The sequence below is a fragment of the Melitaea cinxia genome, chromosome 25 (genome assembly GCF_905220565.1).
Source record: "Melitaea cinxia chromosome 25, ilMelCinx1.1, whole genome shotgun sequence".
In the NCBI taxonomy this organism is placed as follows: Eukaryota; Metazoa; Arthropoda; class Insecta; order Lepidoptera; family Nymphalidae; genus Melitaea; species Melitaea cinxia.
In genome coordinates this window covers 9,946,050-9,964,748 of record NC_059418.1, presented here as the reverse complement: position 1 = coordinate 9,964,748, position 18,699 = coordinate 9,946,050, and the positions used below count along the sequence as shown (strand labels likewise).

At 34.5% G+C, this 18,699-nt stretch overlaps 1 protein-coding gene across 1 annotated transcript in view; it reads right to left on the bottom strand.

The window, feature by feature from the left end:
* Positions 1 to 3,023: 3,023 nt before the first annotated feature.
* Positions 3,024 to 18,699, bottom strand: part of LOC123666107 — a 31,948-nt gene continuing 16,272 nt past the window's right edge. Inside the window, exons 3-6 of the mRNA XM_045600313.1 lie at positions 5,889 to 6,909; positions 5,481 to 5,705; positions 4,094 to 5,341; positions 3,024 to 3,769 (exon numbers count right to left, since the gene is read on the bottom strand). Coding sequence (XP_045456269.1) covers positions 3,024 to 3,769; positions 4,094 to 5,341; positions 5,481 to 5,705; positions 5,889 to 6,909 — 3,240 coding nt within the window. The remainder of the gene's footprint in view (positions 3,770 to 4,093; positions 5,342 to 5,480; positions 5,706 to 5,888; positions 6,910 to 18,699) is intronic.

The window sequence follows — 18,699 nt, the reverse complement described above, 5'->3', positions numbered from 1 at the left end:
ATTATGTACGGTCAATTAGTAAAAGTATTAAATATAACAAAACAATGTCTTAGGTATTTCATAGCACTAAAACTTTTAATATTATATTACTCTCTAGATATATAGGCAAAAACTAAGAACGATTAATATCACGCTGTGTATAATAAAACCTTCTTATTCGTTTTACGTTCGCAATAAATTTTATTCATATTTCGTTTCCTTGTAATATCAAACTGAAGACTGTATACGTAATAGACCTTTCAAAATATGTCATACTCACTTAAGCCTATCGCAGTCCACTGCTGGTCATAGGCTTCCCCAAGTTCGCGCCAAAAATGGCGTGAACTCATGTGTTTTGCCCATAGTCACCACGCTGCGCAGGCGGGTTGGTTTGTTAAATTAATTAATTATAATAGTTAAATCTTTTGTTTAAATTGTTAAAAATTGATAACCAGTCCTGCACATACAAGAGCTGTACGTAAAAGATTGGTTATCAATTTTCGCAATTATCTTTATTGACTTTATGAAGAGAAATAGAATCTTGCCAGCGCGATTCATACTTTGTAAAAAATGTTCGGTCTTGTATGAAATTGTTGATAGATGGCTCTCATTGTCAGCTACAATGAATCGCGCTGTGAAATTTTTTATTGTAATATATACATTGTTTGTTTTGTAGCAATAATGAACATTTATATATTAATTATATAAAATTTTTAGATTATCGTAACCCGTGACAGGGTGTTACGAGCCATTTTACCTAAATATTGTAGTTAGTTTTAAGAAATTAACAAAAAAGTGGATTTGTGCAATTCTCACAGGGCAGAAGGAAACCCCGGAAAAGTCGTAGGATGGTAGACTGTTGCGATTTCTTTTATCGACGATGATCACGGTCTCGTGAAAAGCAGTAACCGACCTTAATGGAGAGAACTCGAGTCTAGCCATCGCGATTCTTAATTTGTAAATGAATGTTTGGTGTGTGTGACAACTTCTTGATAGATGGCGTTGACCATCTGTTATAGATACTACATCACGGTGGCGAGATTTCAATTACACTATATACAGTAAATAAAGATATATTTGGTCGTAACTTGACTTCACCTCACTTCACTCGAAAACAATTTTTGCAGTTCCGTACAACAATGACAGTCCAATGTCCACGGAACATTGTTACTGAATTACCCTGTCCGTATATTGTTCGGATAGCTTTACAATGTAAATAGGACTTACGATAGTTTGTATTAGTTGATTGTTTATCATGACCAAAGCAAGTTTAACGGAGGTATATCGATGTGAACTTCGTGATAATATTACAATGCAATTTATTTATACAAAAACCCATTCATATATTTCAGAAATATTCGGTACATACTTCCACAATAACAAATGCTACTCGTCATGTGTTATAAGTCTTAAATCGCTGTTTTATTGAAAATTAGGTGTGCCCGCAACTTTGACCGCGTGGAATTTAACAAAAAATTTATTTTTTAGTTCGCGGAGTTATAAAATAAATACATTTCTAAAATTAGTTTAAGTTACTTCGTATTGCGTCAACTATTTGCCAATGAAAGTCCTGTCGAAATCGGTCCAGCCGTTTCTGAGATTAGCCGGAGCAACCAGATAAACAGACGCATATTATTATTACAAACAGACACTCCAATTTTATTGTATATATTTTACTGTAAATATAAATTACAATAAAACTACCAGAGACTAAAATTACAGTTAACCTTATTTAACGACCTGCTACTGTTTGCTACTTAATTAATATATTTACAAATGTACACACTGAGACAAAGAGTGACGCTATAATATGGAGTATGTAACAGGTAAGTTGCATCAACAGTTTTACAACGCATTTTGAAATCATTGATATTTCGGTGATTTGAAATCATCAAGTCAGCCTTAGTGATATTAAGATTGAAAAAAAAGCATTTCTTATGTAAAGATAGTTTAAACTTTAATATATATATATATATTTTTTTTTAATACAATCAACTCATCGATATATTTTTCATCTATATGTACAATAAAACTGTTCAAGTACAAGTCGGACTCAAGTACTAAGGGTTTCGTTCAGTTATATCGACTGCATTACTTAACTATAAAATAATCAAATACACACGCGTCATGTACAGAAAATCAATTTTAATAATTGTTTGTGTCAGTCTTGTGACGGACAGACGACGATATTTAATAGTAATGATTCTTTATAGCAATGAGTTCACGGAAACCTAAAACTTGTTGAAATTGTTGAAAGTATTAAAAATGGAAAAAAGGATTTTAATATGTGTGTTTACGTTACAATTATTTTATACTAGCTGCCCGGACAGACTTCGTTCTGTCAATAGTAAATTTTTTTTTGTATTAACACCTTCCGTGGGCCTTAAGGAACATACAAAAAAATAAATTAGCCGAGCCATTCTCGAGTTATGCGCTTAACAACATTCATTTTTATTTATATAGATAGCTTCCGCCCGCAGCTTCGCCCGTGTGGATTTCGGACTTCAAAAATGGAGGAGGTTCTCAATTCGTAGGGATGTTTTTTAATATATGGTGCGTATGCAGGTGGTCCCATTGTCCAGTTAGGATCTGATGATGGGATCCTGGTGAAATCGCAGGAACTTCTTAAATATTATAGGCAAACCTATGACGATTTTGGTATTTTTATGTGTAACTTGTTTGTCTGTTTTTAAAAATACGATGATTAGGTATATCATATCATCGTCGAAACTCCCCAATAATGACTATGTTTCCCTATTACTTCGAGGCCAGTGTATCGACTTGGATAATTCTTATTATGTTTGAAAGAGTAAATATTGCAGCTGGTCCTATAGTAACCAGGTCAGGATGTGGTGATGGGAGCCTAGAGTAATTGAAATAACTCCTCGCATATTATAGACACATCCAGTGTTTTAGGTATAGATAAAGAAGTATATGTGATGACAAAGATATCTACACATTGTTGATGATGAAGCTGTAAGGTAGGCACCGGATATTTAAAAGTGAATACTTTTTACTTGAAACGTTGTGTATAAGGGTTATTTCTATTGAAATATTTCCTTATACACAACGTTCATTACTTCTGACGGATTGTTAGTAAACACAAACAGATTATTTTTACATGTCACCCTTGAAAGGGCAACATATAACTGGCCGTGAGAAAAACATTGATCAGTTAAATCTATTCCTGCAACTTTTAAAGTTTGGCCTTGTGCCTTATTAATAGTAATACCAAAGGCTAATTTGATTGGAAATTGCAGTCTTTTGAATTGGAAGGGTAATTCGGAGGGAATCATCGGTATTCTGGGAATTAAAACAGTATCACCAGTACCACAGCCAGTTAAAATAGTGCATTCGATTAGAAAGTTTTTTAATTTAACTATTTTGAGTCTCGTGCCATTACACAATTTTGGGGGATTTAAATTTCTAAGTAATATCACTAGTGAACCCACTTTTAATATTAACTTGTGTGGAGGAATTCCGGGAGGAACTAAAGAATTCAAAAATTCAGTTGGATAATGTACTGCCTCTGCGGTATCCAAAACTGTATCAACTGAATAGTATATCTGTGATGGTGCTTCAAACTTGGAAATAATTAAATGATTAATTTTATCAACCTGTTCATTAGTAGGTGCCAATATAGCCCTTTCCTTAAACCAACATAAAGTCTTTGTAGTTATATTAGTAATATCGGGATATACGGTCTCAACCAATTCTTCCACATTTTGAACCAAAGCACATAGGTTACTAAGATTGATTTTAACATTTCCAGATTGAAATGCACCATTACCTATTTGAAGTAAGTTATTTGAAAATTGTTTATTGTCTTCACTGGAGGACAAAATTCTCATATTTGTATTAAGTTCACATTTTGTAATATGTGGCCAAAGATAAGATCTTTTGAGTGATGCATTGACTTCGTCAGCTCTAGTCCCCCTTGCTATGACTGGCAAAATTTGACGAAAGTCTCCAGAAAACAAAACGGTGCAGCCACCCATTGGGCAATTTCTGTTGCGTAAATCGCGCATTGTCCTGTCTAATGCCTCAACTGATGCTTTATGGGACATGGAAGCTTCGTCCCAAATAATCAAGCTACAATCCTGCATTAATTTACCTGTTTTACTCTGTTTTGAGATGTTACAAACGCTAGAGACGTCGTCACTGCAAATTTTTAAAGGTAGTTTGAAAGTGGAATGTGCAGTTCGCCCGCCTTTCAAAAGTGTGGCTGCAATACCGGACGACGCCACGGCAAGAGCAATTTTTCTGTCAGACCTTGCTTTTGCTAATAATAAATTAATTATAAATGTTTTACCCGTGCCCCCGGGTGCATCTAGAAAGAACATTTTCCCTTCATTACTATTAACTGATGACAATATTTGGTCGTAAACAATTTTTTGTTCTGGATTTAAGCGATGTTCATCTTGAATTGTCTGTAAGAGTTGGGTGTAATCATAGTCAGTCTCTCGTAAATCCTCGATGTTGTTCATTGCATAAAGATTTGAATTTAACGGCAAGTTAAAACCAAAATCTTTTATACTTTTACCTGATAGAGATTCGACCTCTTTATTTAATTCATTTAAAGCTTCATCAAAAATATTTTGGTCGTACTCTAAATCATCTGATGACAGTTCTTGTCGTCTGCGTTGCAGTATATCTTCGGACATACTTTTCTGATAGTTTTGCCAAAGAAGATGCGGGTCCGTGATTTGGCAGAACGATATCATAATGGCAAAAAGGCACCTAAGTGATTTTGGTGAACAGCATATGGCTGCTTCAGAGAGCGTACTCTCCCAGTGACTGTCATCTTCGAGGAGGCCCATAGCTTTGCAAGCCCCTTGGAATGTGTCGTAAGTTACACCTTCAAAAGTGCGGAGACTTCTAAACGAAGTAGGGCCTTTTATAACGTGGAGTAACAACCGCAAATGAAAACATTCTGCATTATTAGGGTGTACCACGTACACCCTTCCAAGAGCATCTGTTTTTCTCACGCCAGGGTACCCGAGAACTACCGCCCCCTGCTTTCGTCGTTGGAATTTTTTCGTATTTTGATTCCAGGTATAATAGGCAGGCACCTTGTCGTAGGTCAGAGTTTTTGCGAAGTCGTCCTCTGCACATAGTTTGAAAAACGCTGTTAAAGTAGTATCTCTTGGATTATTCACAATGTCATTTACATTATTTTCAGTGAAATACACCCGCTGTCCGTTTTCTAAATGAACAGCGAGGTGTGTGACAGTTGGTGCTCTTTCATGAATATTGAAGGACATAATCCGCCATAGTGCTTCAGAACTACAAATGTAGCGGCCAGATTGAAATTGTTCTACTTCATTTGTAGAATGTAAACTAAACGTAGCCTGGTCACTTCCTTTATTGATGTATTTAGTGACATATTTAATTTATTGATTTCACGGAACTGCAAAGTTCCTCATTAACATGCGCCTCGAAAATTTTTAATAATAGTTTATTGTAAGGCACTACCCATCTGTTATCAATTTCGTAATTACGAATAGCAGCCTTGCGTCCTCCTTCCTCTGGTGATAATCTTCTATACTTTGGATAGCCATCATCACCAGTTGAAGTTTGACTCTGGTATGGTTTTGGGAATTTTTTTGAACATTTTCCCTCATGCATGCATGGCGAGTTAGGGTTTAAAGCTCCACAGGGTCCGTGAATCATGTTCCTTACCACGATGTCATACAATGTTGGGTCTTCGTCTTGGTCTGGTAATTCTGCCGTTATAACTGTGTCAATTTGGTCGGGCCTGATTTTATTTGTCAGCCACAAAAGCAAATGTATATGTGGCAGCCCACGTTTTTGCCACTCCACCGTATACATGTGACAGCGTGTCGGACCAAATACGTTTACCTTATTTATTAAGTGTAATAGTTTTTGTACTTTTAAATGAAACACACGATTTAAAATGTCATATCGGTCTTGAGGTGTTGCGGTGGAATGCAGATTATCTTTTATTTCTTTCCAATTAGGATTACAGGTCATAGTAATGAAGAGGTCAGGTTTCCCGTAATTCCTGACATAGGTCATGGCATCTTGAGTTTTTTCGTGTAAGTATCTTGGTCCGCCAGTAAAAGATGACGGTAATATTACCAGCTGCCCAATATTGTTTGTCGTGTGTTCATTAGAATGTAAAGCATCCTGTAAGTGTATATAATTTTCTGCGCGTAATTGTGTTTGGTTATTTCGTATAAAAGCTAAACGTTCTGATTCTAGTTTAGCATACTGATCTACAACATATTGATTCAGTAACATTCCGTACCTTAGTAAAACATTATAATGATTATGGCGTTCCATTAAACGATAGCAATAATAATTCATACATGAAACTTTCTTCTGTACTCTGTCTCCTGTAGAAGGATTAACTTGGGGAATATCAATTGTGTATCCGTCTTCACCTCGACAAAACATCAATGGATATTGAAGACTGTCATATGAATGATGTAGTTCGGAAATTTTGTGGAGATTTTCGTCGCGGCTTCGAAGAACGATATCCCTTTTGTCAAATTGTTGTCCAGCAACAACTGCTACTTCACTGGTAGAAGGAGCATTATACCGTCCACGGTGTTCACCGTCAGGTACCCTGCTGGCATGAATTACTACATTGTAATCTGGGACATCGAGAGAGATACTTTCCATTGCAGTTTTAAAAGATTGTACGTATCTATTATGCAAATGCAACATGTTTTGCAATGACCTGACTATAGAGTTATCAAGTGGTGTTCTTGAATTACTATTACTAATATTACATCGAGTCGTTGCTTGAACTTCAGGATCGGAAATAAAATATATCTGCAAAAACTTATGGTCGTCAGGAACTTGTGGAAGAAGACTACCTGCAAGGTGGTAAACCTGGCCCTGGACTTTAAATGTTGGCATGAAGCCGTTTTCAACTACTCGTTGACTTTTGAATGAAGTCATCTGGAACGCATTATTATACCGCCGAATATGACGCATAAATTCTGTATGCTTTGGATGACTTTCATCAAGTAGAGAATTTAAAGGTTCAGGTGGAGCACCTATTTCATCTAATTTTACCTTACCATTTGAACAACATAAACCTTTTGACTCATCTTTCCATCTCAGTGCCGAACAGTATTGACAAACAATGGAAGGAGAACCTATACAAACGATACGATAATTTTGATAATCAATTGTTGTACTGTAATTCATTGCCGAGTACTCTTTATTGGACCATCTATTATTATTTTGTGTTCCATTAGTTGGCATATTATTCCTAAAATTTATGTGCCGAATACGATCGTTTTGTAGTCGGAGTTGTCTTCTCTCAGATGTTTCAGTTTCCATTAAAGCATTGTGTCTATCACGATCTAAAGATAAACGTAGGTTACGTTCAGCAGAGGATTCGCGTAGCCTTTGAGAAACATGTCTTTCGCGATCCAACGACAAACGTAAATCACGTTCCGCCGAGGATTCGCGCAGTCTTTGCGAAACATACCTTTCACGGTCCAACGACAAACGTACGTTACGTTCAGCAGAGGATTCGCGCAGTCTTTGTGAAACATGTCTTTCACGGTCCAACGACAAACGTACGTTACATTCAGCAGAGGATTCACGCAGTCTTTGTGAAACATGTCTTTCACGATCTAACGACAAACGTACATCACGTTCCGCCGAGGATTCGCGCAGTCTTTGCGAAACATACCTTTCACGATCCAACGACAAACGTACGTTACGTTCAGCAGAGGATTCGCGCAGTCTTTGTAAAACATGTCTTTCACGGTCCAACGACAAACGTACGTTACGTTCAGCAGAGGATTCACGCAGTTTTTGTGAAACATGTCTTTCACGATCCAACGACAAACGTAAATCACGTTCTGCCGAGGATTCACGCAGTCTTTGCGAAACATACCTTTCACGGTCCAACGACAAACGTACGTTACGTTCAGCAGAGGATTCGCGCAGTATTTGTGAAACATGCCTTTCACGGTCCAACGACAAACGTACGTTACGTTCAGCAGAGGATTCACGCAGTCTTTGTGAAACATGTCTTTCACGGTCCAATGATAAACGCAGTTCTCTCTCTTCATTATTTTCACTATTCCGATTCAAACGAAGTCTTTTAGCAGCAGACGTACTGCGTCCTATATTTGGCCTTCTTCTCGGCATGATTATCTACCTAAGTTTAATAAGAAATTGAATAAAGAGGTACTTAATAGAAACAGTTTAATGAATCTAAATAATGTTTATTTACAACAACTTCCCTACAACACCCAAGTAACAAAAAAGTAATATACATGAACTTAAATAGACTCACGAAAATTATTTACAAAAATCTATTTATAACAACTAAGTACGGAAAAGTAAAGTACTTGGTTATTTAAAAAGTAACGAAAGAACCAAACGAAAAGAAGAAAGTAAACTGAAAGGTTTCTTACACCACCTACTAAGTATGAAAATAATTAATTAAGGAATATACATGAACTTAAATAGACTCACGAAAATTATTTACAAAAATCTATTTATAGCAACCAAGTACGGAAAAGTAAGGTACTTGGTTATTTAAAAAGTAACGAAATAACCAAACGAAAAGAAGAAAGTAAACTGAAAGGTTTCTTACACCACCTACTAAGTATGAAAATAATTAATTAAAACTAACAATAGCATAATAATAGGAACCAATAGCAAGATTTAATGCCGAACAGCAATACCCGTAGTAAGCCGATGACAGTCGATATACGCAATGCGTTCAGTTGCTACCAAAGTCTGTTTACTATGGCGGATCGCGCGCTACATCGCCCGGTTTATATAGCTTGAGCAGGCGGTCGAGCGATGCGGGGCAGAGGGGATGGACTCGCCGTAGGCATCTCAATGCTCGCCAAGCATTAAAAATGTTTCGCTACTAATTACTTCTAACAACGATATCTCAAAAACTATTCATCTGATTGATTTAGTGTAAAGAGCAATTTTAATCTGCATTAAATGACTAAGCTAACTAACATATTCATTTGGATAAGGATTAATACCGAACTAAAGAAAATAGCTTTGAAAATAACGTAATGTTTTTAATTAAAAATGTTAACATAAAAGTGGTTATTGTAAGTCAACCGTAAGAGATAGAGATATGCTATCGCGGACTTTTTTGTAGTATTTTTATAGATTTTGAATTCTCTAGTACATTACTTAACTGTATCTTTGCTAGTTTACGCGGCGTTCGCGTGGAAAGTTCCCATTTGGCGAGATTTTTTGCGACCTCTTCAACATTTGTCGCTGTATTTCAGCTAATTTACATAAAAGCATAATAAATTATATACCTAAACCTTCCTCAAGAATTACTCTTTCTATTGTTGAAAACCGTATAAAAATCCGTTCAGTAGTTTTCGAGTTTATCGCGTTCAGACAGACAGGAGGACAGACAGGAGGACAGACAGGAGGACAGAAAGACGCGGCCGGGGGACTTATTTTTATAATAAGTATAGATTAACTCTTGCAACCGCGATTCAGTAATTGTAACCGACCAATCAACGGCTGAATATTCGTTGGTATAATTATGTTTCGACTTGTTGATAGATGGCGTTCATCTGCGGATTCATAAACTGAATCGCGGTGGCAAGATTTATAGTGTTGTATATGTATGCAATAATATAGTTCTAGTCGATGGCGAAAGCAATTACAAGTAACAGTTCAAGTTACTTGCCGTTGCTTTCTGCCCATTTTATAATATTATTATTTTGTTTTCACATCAAGTAGAGGTAATACACCTCGCTCGTCAGACAATCGCTTCTCCTTCAAGTATTCAGTTCTGTTCCCTAAGGGGATTAACACAACTATTAAAACTGCGCAGTTTGTTCGTGCTGCAGAGCTGTCTTGGAATTTAACAGAACAATTAAACAGAATTTGTATTGGCATGATTTCATAATAAATAATAATATAAATGACCACTACTATGAATGATAAAGATAAACATAAAAATAAGTAAAATTATTCTAGGTTAATTGCTAACTATAGAACATATACTATTCCTACGGTCTTCTAAATTTTCTCTCGACCGCATCAAACAGTCCCTTCCGTGTCTTCTCCATTCTATGGTACATTGTTGAAACCCGTTCTATTTTTCCACTTTTGGAACTAACTAAACAAAATTAATGCATAAATAAAATAAAATTACTATTGCATTCATTCAGATTAAGCAAGAACATTGAAAAAGAAGTTTTGTAGTTTCTACTTGTTAATAGATGGCACTCGTTTCCGGCTAAAAATACTGAATCGCGAGGACAAGCTTTTTATCACTTCGTTTATAGGCAATGTGTCTTTTTATTCGAAACATATTATAACATATAATAGTCATAAATCACAGATATTTTTGGAGTTTCGTCCCTCGTAACAGAGTGTAACGAACTGACTTACTGTTGTCGACTAACCGATCGTATTTAAAGTTATCTGAGTAGAAAACATTCAATAAATCTTTCAAATACTCGTCGTTATTGTAAAATATTTGTAATATTAATGTGTTAACGATGAAAAATAATAAAAATAAAATAAAGCCAAAAAAGTAAATGGCTCTCCAGAGATCAAAGATACTACTTTCGTGACGTTTTTTCTCTCTCAGCAATTGTGTATAATAAATATTTTATAATTACTGAGATCCTATTGTAAGAGAAACTTTTCTAAAAAGTCGATTTAGGATATAGGATATATCATACATATCTTTATAAGTAATGTACAATATGGGTTTAGTTTTAGTGTAACGTTAATCGTTTTATGTTGTGTGGTTACGGAAGCAAAGAACCGCGAGAACGGCGAGCAAAGCTATGCCGATCAAACAAAGTGAATGTACCGTGTTTGTTTCTACTTAGTAACAGATGGCACTCATCAAGTTACAAATCGCGGTGGCAAGGTTTTTATTGTTGTGTTTATAGTCGATTATGAGAATGTCTTACTTTGCTAGCGTTAGCACAGTTAACGTTTTAGTTAGCTCTGTAGCTAGTGCTAATAGTTTATAATACACATATAGGACAATTTTTTTAATTCCGTCCCCTATCACCATGTAGGTGGAACGGAACCCTAATACATTAACGTATACTAAAGTGAGATTAATACATAAAAATTAAAATGAATTTCTTATCGTTACGACTCGCCTATACACATAAGTCACCGATATTTGACGGTTTATAAAAGTTTTAGGTTCCAAGGGATATAACTTTAGATACACCAGTATTCACGAAAATATACTGAAAAATAAATTAAAAATTAAATACGACATCGTATTTCAATCATAAAGCACGAAAAATGTTCGTCAATACTTGGAGTGATTGATTACTGAGAAAAGGGTACAAATTGATAAATATCGATGTTTACGAATTTACGACAGAGTTATATTATTTTGTATGAAAATTATTTCTGGAACTCTAGCAGATAAAATAACGTAAGTAGACCAAACAAAGTCCTTTTCTTTCTCTAACAATGCCCATCACAAAAGAAAGTATAACTCGACTTATATAATTTATCACTATGGGCATAGATATTATCCGTTGTGTTTTGACTCGTTGATAGATAGGACTCATGATTTAATACAAAATCTAAATTGCGGCGGGAAGATTCTTATTACAGTATACAAAGGTAATTACGAAGTCGATATTTTATCTTCTTGACACTAAGGAATCCGTGGGTTGCATATTTTAATAATATTCATGTAACAAAATAATATAACCAAGAGAAAATGGACCAGTGTATTAATATCACGTTGAGCCATTTCTCGTTCAAGACTAAAATTCTTAAACATTCATATATTAACGACGTATGCACCTGGCGGTACGTCAGTCAGTGTGATTGAACGAGCTTCATAATAACAAGATATACTCGTGAGTAAGGTACATTGACTTGAAGTTGTTTACGCATAATGGGTGTAGTACTATTAAATGCGGTAGTTGTGAATAATATGATTAGTACTTACGTACTTTAAATGTTTTAATATCCAGTCTCTACATTCAAAAGACGATTTGTTTTAATTATAAACATTAATAAGCTTAAAATAAATTGTTGATTTGTAAAATATTGCGTACAATAAAGTAATAAATAAATAATCATAAAAATCACAATTTGCTTTCCTCGTTAAAATATTACGAGTGATGATAATTGTACAACATCGAATGAATCACAATTTCATCTGTTTCCGTACATATTGATAATCGTAGTAAAAGTTTCGTCTTAAGTCGTGATAGTTCGGAGATCAGCAAATAAGTAGCATCAAATGACTGGTGTAAGATTCTTCTTGTTGATAGATGGCGCTCATTGTCAGTTGCAAATACTGACTCACGATGGCAAGATCACTATTACAGTGTATATAGTTACTTGAGATTATTTCGGACATCGCAACACACCTACAGCTTAGGTCCTATTTTTGGAGTTCTCTACCCCGTAACAGGCCGTAGGAACTTAATATTACTAAAACTCACCTGTACGTCGTTGTCACAGGACTGTCTTTAAAACTGTACAATATTAAAATATTACTCGTTCAACGTAAAGGGTTGTGTTCGTTTGTTGGTTATTTTAAAAATACAACCTTTTTAACCGACTTCAAAAATTGCGGTTCAGTATTTGTAACTGACATAAATTTCAAATACTTTTTTCGTAGTTTCTGAGTCTTTGACGCAAGTTTCAACTTGTTTTTGATGGTAGTCGCTGTTAGTATCAAATCTTGAGTCTGACCCAAACACGCTTACATCATCGTGATTTCTAACCAATACACTTTGAATGAAGATATTTCTTATTTATCTTGACTAACCCGTTGGCGCAGTTTGTAGTGACCCTGCTTTCTGCTCCGAGGGTTGTGGGTTCGATTCTCACCCCAAGTTTGGGTGTAATATAAATATTTGTTTGTGTATTTATATTTGTATTATTTATAAGTTTATCGAAAAAAAATGTAGCTATACCAGTCGGCTGTTACCTATAACACATGCCTTAAGTTGCTTACTTTAGGAACAGACGACCGTGTGTGTATTGTGTAGATATTTATTATTTATAAAGAAAAAACTACTAAACCATTTAACATTAAGATAATTACTACAAATTCTATACATTAAAACGTACAGTTGACTAATATTTAAATTCGCCCTCGCTCGGTCTTTCTAGTTCCAGCGTTCTATGCATTTATTTACCTATATCGAGATTAACAAGCTTTTGTTTTACAAAATAATTAGCAACTAAATTAAACATTCAAAAAGGCCTCACCACCAACACAACTCAACACATAAGACCTCACCCATCCTATAGCCAAAAGGGGAAATACAACTATATTATTGACCTCAAATATTTCTAAAAATACAAGTTTTTGCTCAAATCTTAATTAAAACTACAACCATTTGCATTATATAATATATCGTGTAAGGACGGCACAGCTAAACTAATTTCATCGATTGTTCACAAGTGTGACGTTTGATGATAAATTAAATGAATAAACGTATGTTTTGTAAGGGAAACTGATTTTAATTTTTAGTCGTGTCAATCTTAAGACATACCTTGTTGGAATTTTTTCAATACTGTTAAAAATTCGGAAAGAGGAATTCGTTGATAAAGAGTAAGCATGTAAGGTTTACTCTTCATCACCTAATTCCTGTTTTCGAAATGATCATAATTGATTTTATATACAAAAATAAAAATCTCGCCACCGCGATCTATTATTAGTGCCTGTCGATCTCGATACGATATAAGTAATTAGTTTCATTTGAACTTCTGAGCGATCGGAAATCTAAAACTTTTTAAAAATGTTTAAAAATGGATATAGATGTCAGGTACAAGGTGAAGATCAGTAAGCGTGTAATCCTTACTATTCTTCACCTGTGTGCAGTTTTCAAAATGGTCTTAAGTGATTTTATATACAATAAGGAAAATCTTGCCACCGTGATTTATTATTTGTACCTGTCGATCAGCGCCATCTATCAACAAGACGAAACATACTCGAACATTTACTATTCTGTGGGTAGCTCTAGTGGGTAGACAGAGGATACACGGATGGACAGTCGAGTTTACGTAATAGGACTGGGAGGTATGTTAAAGTAATCAATGTCCGTAATAATAATAATAACTGTATACGAGTAATTTAATAAATGTCTTACTTCCACAGGCTCCATATAGCACAAGTAGTCACAGATATACATTGAATATTCACTGTGTTCTTAATTTCATTATAGCTCAGTATTCTAAATTGTTAAAAAAGTCACTTCAAGAAAGTAACAGTATTCCTCGATATTACTCAATGTGATTTTCAGAAAACTTCAATTTTACAATTCAAGATTCTGTCTTATTATTCAACTAGAACAACAACGACGCTAATCTCTTGATGTCAGTTTATTATTAAAGAAAATATCAAATTATCGCGCTGATGACAGACGATTTAAAACACGACACCGCTACTTTCTACACCTATAAAAAAACTTACGCTAGCATCTTCAGGAAAACAACATAAATAATTATCTAATAACAAATATATTTTTAACTGACGTCCGAAAATGAAGGAGGTTCTCAATTCGACTGTTTTTATGTAAATTAACCACGGAACTTTTTACTGGTTGGACTGATTTTGATGGTTATTATTCACGTCGAAAGCTGTTGCTTGACGTATTGAATATTCGATGTAAGTTTCTACTTGTTGATAGATGGCGCTCATTGTCAGTTGATGTAAATACTGACTCACGATGGCAAGATCATTATTACAGTGTATATAGTTACATGAGATGATTTCGGACATCACAAATTTATAACGCAATTACAGTCTGTATTCTATTTTGGAGTTCCATAAACCATAATAGGACTTAAGACCTTGTTACTACATATTACAAAACTAAGTCGCTTCCCGCTGTCTGTCTGTCCTGTATGCTTAGATCTTAAAACTATGCAACGGATTTTGATGCGGTTTTTTAATAGATATAGTAATTCAAGAGGTAGGTTTATATGTATAATACATGTGTAATAATTTTTATTAATTTAATAGTAATTTACGATAAATTGTATTATTTCATTAAAACTCATCATTATTATTAATTTAGTATTAAATATTCTAAGAATCTGGCGACTAAATTAATTTTCATTTAATTAAAGAAGTTATCAACATCAGCGACACCTACCATCGATCGATCGATCGATCGAAATCAAAGCAATGCGTTATTCCGTCACAATCAGAGCGAAGTCACGCCGACCGAAGTATCATTCTACGTATTGATAGATGGCGCTCATCGTTGGTCTACGAATACTGAGTCGCGGTGGCGAGATCGTTTAAGTGAATCTGTAAATTCCGTTGCGATTACAGCTGGGGGCGTCAAAAACAATATTAAATATCATTAATTTTTCTAGTTCCTTACCACGTCACAGTGTGTAACGGAACCTTCATAACGAAGTCTTCGCTTTCCTACGTCAGAGATCTGGGAACACACCTGTATGGCCTATACATACATTTGTCACGAGTGATAGAAGGAACAGGAAGACTGGCGACTACAAACTGCCCCACGGGGCTGTTTATAAGATATAACACAAATAAAAGCAATTAAGCAAAACGGAGTCAGTGTTAATAGTTTTTAAACTTAGAACATTTAATTTTTTTAACCAACTCCAAAAAAGTAGAGGTGTCTATTCCACTGTATTTTTCGTATGTTACCCCAGAGCTTTGTACTGGATTGACCGATTTTGATTATTCTTTTTTTTAATCGAAAGGTGGTGCTTATAATGTGTTCTCGTTTAAATGAGATCTGACAAGAACTTTTTGAATTATCTCTAGCAATGAGCATTTACTTGACTACTTCTACCTGCGTTGTATTACTGGTCGATGTAATTGTAATCGGTTTGTTTGTTTGCGAGCAAACACAATTAGATTCGTTGCTTTCGCTGTTTAAATTGGTGAATAAATGAGTCACGTTAAAATGTTACTTTAATTATAGAATTCAATTCTATGCATTTCTACTGATTTATTCTTTTAATAATTCGATTTAATATCGTAACGATCCCAATACGTGTACCGTCCCTCGACCAATAGGAACGCAGAGTGACAATGTGTTTATGTAATGTATGTTGGAGGGAAATCGAGTTGACGTAAGTTGGGTCGGTAAAAAAAATTAGATTCCGTTTGGTTATAGCTGGCAAAAGATAGCCTTGGTCTCGTAGTGAGAAATCTGTCAAAATTTTAAATTGTGAATTCTTTTTTTGTTAGTTCTTATTGATTATTTTATTCTTATTTGTATTACTACATAAACTTATCTTTCATTCTTTATTTATTTATTACTTCTTGCATAAATATAGTCAAACACATTTACGTAGTGAAAAAAAGAAAAAAACAGCAGTACAAAAATAAAATCAAGTTAAAAGTAGTTATAATGACAGCATGCAAAGGCGGTCTTATTGCTTTAAGCAATCTCTTCCAGACAACCCCCGGTACAAGGAGATTATTACTAACAAAGTGCGAGATTGTGAAAAAGTAGAAAAATATAAATAAAATTATAAATACATAAAATCATATATACATACACATATAGAATAATAAGATAAGCATACAAAATTATGAGAACAAATAAATTTACGTAGACCATACGTAAGAATATAGGTACACATATTAAATATTTACAACATACACAAAATACATACATGTACACATACATACATACATATATACATACATGTACACATACATACACACATACATACATACATACATACAAAAAAAAATTTAAGTAAGTTTTATTGTGATCGAAAGTGGTTTCAAAATGTATATTCTGTGGATAAACATATTTTATTGTCCTTTAGAAATATAGGTATAAATACGTATGAATAACAATCGATAGTCACCTACACCAACAATCTAATGAAAATCGACTACTGTAGGAACAGACGACACTAGTAAACTGAGTTTTTCTATAAAAAACACTCTCACACTCAAGTGAGAACGTAAATTTTCCGACCTTAGTTCTATAAATAGGGTAGTTATACTACTTAGTTCTATATATAGTAGTAGGGTAAAGGAACAATAGCGCACGTCTGTCTGTGATGCACTTTGATTAAGATGAGAGCGTGTTATTGTACAACTAGTTGCTGTATATTTTCTGTATATTTAATTTACTCAGCTTTTGTTATAGGAAAGGAAATCACAGCTTGATAACTTATGATTGATAATTTTTTAGAAATAGTTGCCGACGAATTGAGCTACCTTGAAAAGTTAAGAATAATGTTCTCATAATAAGCAAAGTTAAGATACAATTTGCTAAAGTGTAGTCTTTAACGTTTTGGCCTTTATAATATTTGGTTGAAAAAAACGCGTTTCCCGTTTGAAGGTCATTTTAAAATGAGCATTACTCTAAAGAATCTGTATGTTTCCTCTGATACGCGACTGGAGTTTACTATTAAGAATGATAATCGTAATTTAAAAAATAATGAGGTGTTCTAACAAATGAATCAAATAATAATTCAAAAATTACAAAATTTAAAATTAAACCATAAATTGTTGCCTGCTATGCCTGTATGTACCTATATATATATATATATATATATATATATATATATATATATATATATATATATATATATATATATATTCATATACTCCTATGTCTTACAATAAGCTCAAATCACTATTAAAACGCAACTTTCAGCGTCACTAAGGGTCAGCGTCAGTTGTTACACAAGAATTCACTAACCATATTTTTGTTATAAAGTCAAATATATAATTTAAGTATATTTGTATAAAATTGATTGATCAAAGAACAAGTCTGACTCTTGCACGAAAGGCAAATCGGTACAACCGTCAGGACAACGAGAGTTAAACTTAATAAAACAAATAAATAAACACAACACATGTTTTGTAAGGGAAACCGCGATAATTTAACTTTAATACATTCTTTATTAAATTATTTATTAACTAGCAATACGTAATTGCCTGCCCAGCGTGGCGACTATGGGCAAAACACACGAGTTCACGCAAAAATGGCGTAACTGGCGTAAGTATCACAAAGTATCATAAGTATGACAAAAGTATCGTAAAACTTTACAAAGACAGAATAAAATCTTAACACCACGATTCATTACCCGTAACAGACCAATGAACGACTGATTCATAGACATGTTATCTGTATGTTGCAACTTGTTGATAGATGGCGCTCATGGTTCGAGCAAAACTAGGCCGATTAAATAAAGCAAATGTGCCGCGTATGTTTCTACTTGGTAACAGATGGCACTAATCAAGTTACAAATCGCGTTGGCAAGTTTTTTGTTATCGTGTTTATTGTCGATTATGAGAATGTCTTGCTTTGCTAGCGTTAGCACAGCAGTTAATGTTGCAGTTACTGCTGTAGCTAGCGCTAATAGTTTATAATGGCCACAATAACCCAATTTTTCTAATTCCGTCCCCTATCACCATGTAGGTGAAACGGAACCCTAATATATTTACTTACATACCATAATTAATACATAAAAATAAACATGAGTCGCTACTTGTGACGATTCACCTGTTCACATAATTTACCTGATATAACTCGACTTATATAGCTTATCGCAGGAGGCAGAGATAATATTCGCTGTTTTTTGTCATTTGACTCGTTAATAAATGTCATCGTCATCATCATCACACCATCACGTCAGCCTATCCGAGTCCACCGTTGGAGACAGGCCTCCACAAAGTCACGCCAAAAATGGCGTGAACTTACGCGTCTTGCCCGTATTCAGCACGCTGGGCTGGCTGGTTTTTGACCGCTGTTTTTGATCTTATATGGCTAC